The 5653-nt window shown below is 36.2% G+C and overlaps 1 protein-coding gene across 1 annotated transcript in view; it reads left to right on the top strand.

Moving 5' to 3' along the window:
* Window positions 1-1444: 1444 nt before the first annotated feature.
* The window catches only part of LOC122058128 (WD repeat-containing protein 20 homolog), a gene marked incomplete at its 3' end in the record, with an annotated part of 29598 nt that continues 25389 nt past the window's right edge, over window positions 1445-5653 (top strand). The window contains 4 exon segments of the mRNA XM_042620634.1: window positions 1445-2072; window positions 2222-2536; window positions 2629-2737; window positions 2957-3050. Coding sequence (XP_042476568.1) covers window positions 1893-2072; window positions 2222-2536; window positions 2629-2737; window positions 2957-3050 — 698 coding nt within the window.

A 5653-nucleotide genomic window follows, 5' to 3' on the forward strand; every position in this document is an offset into this window, starting at 1 on the left:
GGGAAACAATGTAAAATATCTAAATGAAAAGTTTAAACACAATATATTTATATTTTAAGAGAGAGCGTTCTCCAAGCTATAATTGTGGAGAGGAATATGCACATCATTATTTTGTTATGAAAAAAGGTATCATACACACAAGACTTACATATTCAGAATATGTGAAAAAAGAATAGAAACTTTACATGAAAAAAAAAAACTACATTTTGATGTTGTGTGATAATTTTCTTGTATTTTAAATAGTGAAATTGTTGAGATGTTAAGAATTATAGAACTATAATCTTACATTGGTTGGGACCTTGGATGTGTCTTCACAATCCTATAATGACTTAGGCTTTTGGGTTAGACACCCAAATGGTATTTCATCGGTCATCCCTTATATTTTATATAGTATCAAAACAATATCTTTTGTATATGAAAGAATATGATCTAACATTGATTATTTAGAACTTTCGATTTGTCTTGGACTATTTCTATCTAATATCTTAAACTTTTAGTTTTAATTAGAGTTAAAAAAAAAAAATCCTTATTATTTAGAACTGATGGGCAACATTTTATCCTAACCTTGGAAGTATAGTACAGATTGGTTGCTCTGAATCGATCTATTCCATTCTTTGAATATGTCTGTCTCATGATTCAAGTTCGAACTACAGTTATCAATTGGTTAATAGAAATCAATAGAATTTACTTCTTGGTGCAAGATCCCCAAATTTATTGAATAAAAACTCTCAAAAAACCATAACTTTTGAAGAATCTTTGCTTCTTGTTTCATCGTCAAGTGTATTTTTTTTGGAAAATTATATGATTACCCACTTCTGGGTTTCTCTTTACAAAATTACCCATCAAAAGTTTCAGTTAACAAAAATATCAAAAATTAGGTTTCCCTTTACAAAATTACCCATTTAAAGTTTAAGTTAACAAAAATACCCAAAATTGAGTTTGGGTTTACAAAACCACCCAATCAAAGTTTTAGTAATAAAAAAATACATGCTAATATGTGGAAGATGAAGAATCACTATTTTGGGTAGTTTTGTAAACCGAAACCTGATTTTGGGTATTTTTGTTAACTGAAACTTTGGGTGGGTAGTTTTGTAAACCCAAACCTAATTTTGAGTATTTTTGTTAACCAAAACTTTTTGTGGGTAATTTTGTAAAAGAAACACAAAAGGTAATCCTGTAATTTTCCCTAATTTTTTTTTTTCACCCTATAAATCGTTTGATTCATCGTCCTTTGATTCCGCGTTGACTCGGTTAAGTCAGATTCCCTATTGATTTCCATCCTGCTGCGTATAACGGAACATAACTCTCCTCACCAGGCCCCATGCCGCGTTAACATTAGACCACTGTCAAACAAGAAAGAAGATGAGAACCGTTGATTTAGTTGACCAAATGCATCTAAAATGCGGTAGATAGCACGGGCTGGCTTCGGATGCACAGAACTCACGGTCATGGACAGAGTGTCGTTAGTTATTTGTTATTGTGCGAGACAGGCTGAGAGCAGAGAGAGAGAGAGTGAGTGAGAGGTACGAAGAAGAAGAAGAAGAAGAGGATCAGTACTCCAATCAGTGAATCAAAAAGCAAGCAGCAGATTGTAACAAAGCCGACCTGCAATTCCAATTCCATCTCCGAGTCCGATCGTTGAAAAATTGCCGTACCTTACAGCTTTTTTCGATGAATCGCACTTTATAGAATCAGTCCTTGATCTGGTACCAGCAAATTCCATTTGGATCCAATTCACAGGAACGATAGAAAGGAAGAACACCAAAAGGAGACAACAACGGAGGAGAAGAGAGAACCGACAGTTTCTAGCAGGAAACAAGCATAGATAGCGAGCGAGCGAGAGGGGATTCCATTTGTCATGATCTCATGTGCAAGGACCTATCGTCGCCAGTATGATTCACAGCAGCAGCAACACCAACAGCAACGGGTTGATGTCTTCATCGTCGGTGAACGCACAATCTCCAGGGCTTAAGACCTATTTCAAGACTCCCGAAGGCCGTTACAAGCTCCAATACGAGAAAACTCACCCTCCCGGTCTCCTTCACTACGCCCATGGCAAAGCCGTTACTCAGGTCTCTCTTTCACACTCTCCATTAAAAAGTAATTATAAGGGTTTTCTGCCTTTCATTTTCCGTCTCTTCCCCTTCCTTTCTCAATTTTGAATTAGGGAATCTCCATAGATGTTGCTTTTAGAGCCTGTATTGTTCGATTGATTATCCAGGCCACCCTTGCTCATCTCAAGGACAAACCCTCACAAGTATCACCTTCCCCTACTTCGAGCTTGAGCGCCGGCAGTGGAGTCAGATTAGCGGCTGCGAGGTTATTGGGTGGCGGGAACGGCAGCCGTGCACTTAGCTTTGTAGGTGGGAATGGTTCGAGTAAAGCCCTCTCGGGGTCTAGTAGGATTGGTTCATTGGCGACTTCCAGTTCGAGTTATAGCACTCCAGCTACTTCGAATTATGATGGCAAAGGGACTTACTTGATATTCAATGTGGGAGATACCCTTTTCATTAGCGACTTCAATTCTCAAGATAAGGTAATTTCTTCGGTTCTTCCACTTGGATTAGTACTTTCGTTCCTCTTCCTTCTGTTGAAACCGGTTTTAAGATTTAAGCATTTGGAGTGTAGGATCCTATTAAATCTATCCATTTCAGCAATTCAAATCCGGTGTGCCACGCATTTGATCCCGAAGCTAAGGATGGGCATGACTTGCTTATTGGATTGAATTCTGGAGATGGTAATTAGTTTCTACTCTATTCACCCAAAGAAGAAAAAGGGGAGATAAAGGAAAAGAAAATGTTAAGAGGGAAAAAAATAAAAAAATAAAAAAGAAAAATGCTTATTTCATGCTTGAAAGCCTTGGGCGATTGGAATTTATTGTGGCAATTTTCAACTTTATAATCCCCTATTTAATGTTATTATTTTATATTTTTGTGTGTGTGTGTGTGTTTTGTAGTCTATTCGGTGTCACTAAGGCAACAATTGCAAGATACTGGAAAGAAGCTTGTTGGGGCTCAACATTACAACAAAGATGGTTCCATTAATAGCAGGCAAGACTTTAACTTGTTATCCTCTTTTACCTCCCCCCATTCCTTTCTTTATTTTCTTTTTTCTATTGTCCCCTCTGTGATATAGGTAGTGCTGAATTTTGTAAATTAACCGCTGTTCTCTCCCAATTATGCTCGTCATTGGTGATCCCTATCTATATAAGACATAGAAATAGCCATATTCTTTAGGCATCAACTTCTTTCATCTATAAGGACAGAAAGGCTTATTTTACTTGGCTAATGTTTTTGGTGCATTGGACATGAACTCAACTCAACTTAGCCTTTCCAAACTTAATGTCTTACTGTCGTCGGCTACAGGGTTTTTGTTTCTCCATTCAACTCTTTTTTACGGCCATATTTGTTGTCAACTCATACTGGAACAAAGCCTTGGGTTGGGTTATTTATGTGTTAGGCCTTTAGCCTCTAAGGGTTTTTCCCATTCAACTATTTTTAAAACCATATTTGTTGTCAACCCAAATCCATTCGTATCTTTTCTCACTAATTCTTCCCAAGTCATTTTCTTTCATTATGCTCGGACCAATAAATTTTTTAACCTATGCTTTATGAAAAATTAATATTGTGGCTATGTCTGCTGAAGAGATGGGCCAGCATATCAATAAGGTAGCCTATTGATGTACTAGCCTACAATACCAGGTTGGGCCCTATTTCTTCTTTTTGGCAACGGCGTTGAATTTTTCTCCCTAAGGAACAGGCTTACTGTTTTTTACTGGGGACTCTCTACTTCCATTTTATCCCTTTCCCATTGATGTATCATTATGTTAGTGTTGTTGTTGTTGTAGGTCCCCGGACCTCTCTTTGATTTTCTCCTTTTGTTGTATCTTTGTTTGCCCTCGGTCTTGTTGGCTGCCAGTGTTGGTTAGCCTTGTTCTCACCCCCCTTCATTCCCCTTGTACATTCTTTTTCTCTCTTGGTAATGAATTTATTTATTCGTCCAAAAAAAAACATTGTTACACCAGGAATTAGCAAACTGCAACTTGAGACTTCCAATGGAAATGAAAAGATACATTTATAATAGGGACAAACGCTTGTCAGCAAGGTAAAATTAATAGTCCCGATTTCAAAAAGGCACATCATATGTCTATACAAAAAAAGTGTAATCAGCTAGGCTGTTTATCTGCTGCTGTCCATGACTCAACACTTGTTTAGAATTTCACTAATTACTTTGCCTTTGTTCCAGCTCTATATGCTGGAAGTATACAGTTCTAAAAGGCCCTATAGTTTTGAGCCAAACAAATGCTCAATAGAGTGGGCTGCAGTATTGAACACAACTTTCTACTCCCTTTGGTGAATGCCGATGACACGCAAAATTGATGCTTGAGGAATCAGGTTTAGGTTCAATGACGATTGACGAAGGTACCATTCCAATAAAGCAGGGTAATTACCTAGTAACCATGGCAGTAATTAAGATAAAAGATGAAGATCTCTTTGATTGTACAAGGTCAGTGTGACTATGGCTATAAACAAGGTTCGAAATCTCGTTTTGTTTCAGTGGGTTAAGAATCACCAACTTGGCGAGATCTTGGCAAGTTGGTGTATTTTTTTGGACTCGGTTGACTGTTTCGGTGGTCAAACGGTCATATTTTGACCTGAAACCAAGGATTAAAGTATCTGTATCGGTCTTTTCGGTCGGCCAAAATTAAGATACGTATCGGAGATTATCGTATCGTATCGGAGATACGCTAAGATATACTAAAGATACGCACAAATGGATAGGAAACATTTTTTTATACACGTTTGCATAAAAAAATAGTTAAAAAAAAGCTATATATAAGATTTATTATGCATAAACAGTAAATTGAGAGTATTGCACTAAGAATCCAAGTTTATAGTTGTCCCATAAATGTAAAATCTTTGTTCCCAACCTTGATTTTCATTTTAGTTATAGAGAAAAATGGTTGGCAGCAACTTTGGAACAAAATCACCTCAAAAAATTGTGTTTTTCTAAAGTATTACCTATTTTGACCATTTAATGACCGTATCGGTACGTATCGGTGCGATATGATATGATACGGACCGATACTTAAAACCCTGCCTGAAACTTGGTGGGTAGCTTGTCTTAAGGTTAATAAACATGCTTAGAACAAAAAATTACAAAAATATTAGAGCATGACATTGTTTTAGAGTTGCACTCTCGTTTGGCAGTAGCCGTCGAACTAAACAAATATAATATGATAGTAAAACAAATAAATAATGCATCTAAGCCATGATCAAAACATACATCAACATTAGTTAACTAATATTTAGAGTACTAAAGTAATATACTATGCAACTCCCTAATTCACAAGTCCCAACTAAAGTCATCCACTGAGCGTATTATTTTTTTAATTTTTCAAAAATTAAAATAAATAATTACCGGTTGAAAAAAAATTTCACTCTGATAGAGTCGTAGAACAACCAATGGTGAGTAACATATATATAATTGACTTCCATCAAAGGTATATTTACCATAAAAAGTAACAATTTATGTTAATGAAAAATGTTTTTTTAAACCAGAAAAATAAAAAAATACTTATGTATTAAAAAAAAATTTTCGACTCCGTGAGGTCATAGATCGGCCTCTAGTGTCTAATATATAAAAAATCTAG

Source organism: Macadamia integrifolia, chromosome 12, assembly GCF_013358625.1.
Source record: "Macadamia integrifolia cultivar HAES 741 chromosome 12, SCU_Mint_v3, whole genome shotgun sequence".
NCBI lineage: Eukaryota > Viridiplantae > Streptophyta > Magnoliopsida > Proteales > Proteaceae > Macadamia > Macadamia integrifolia.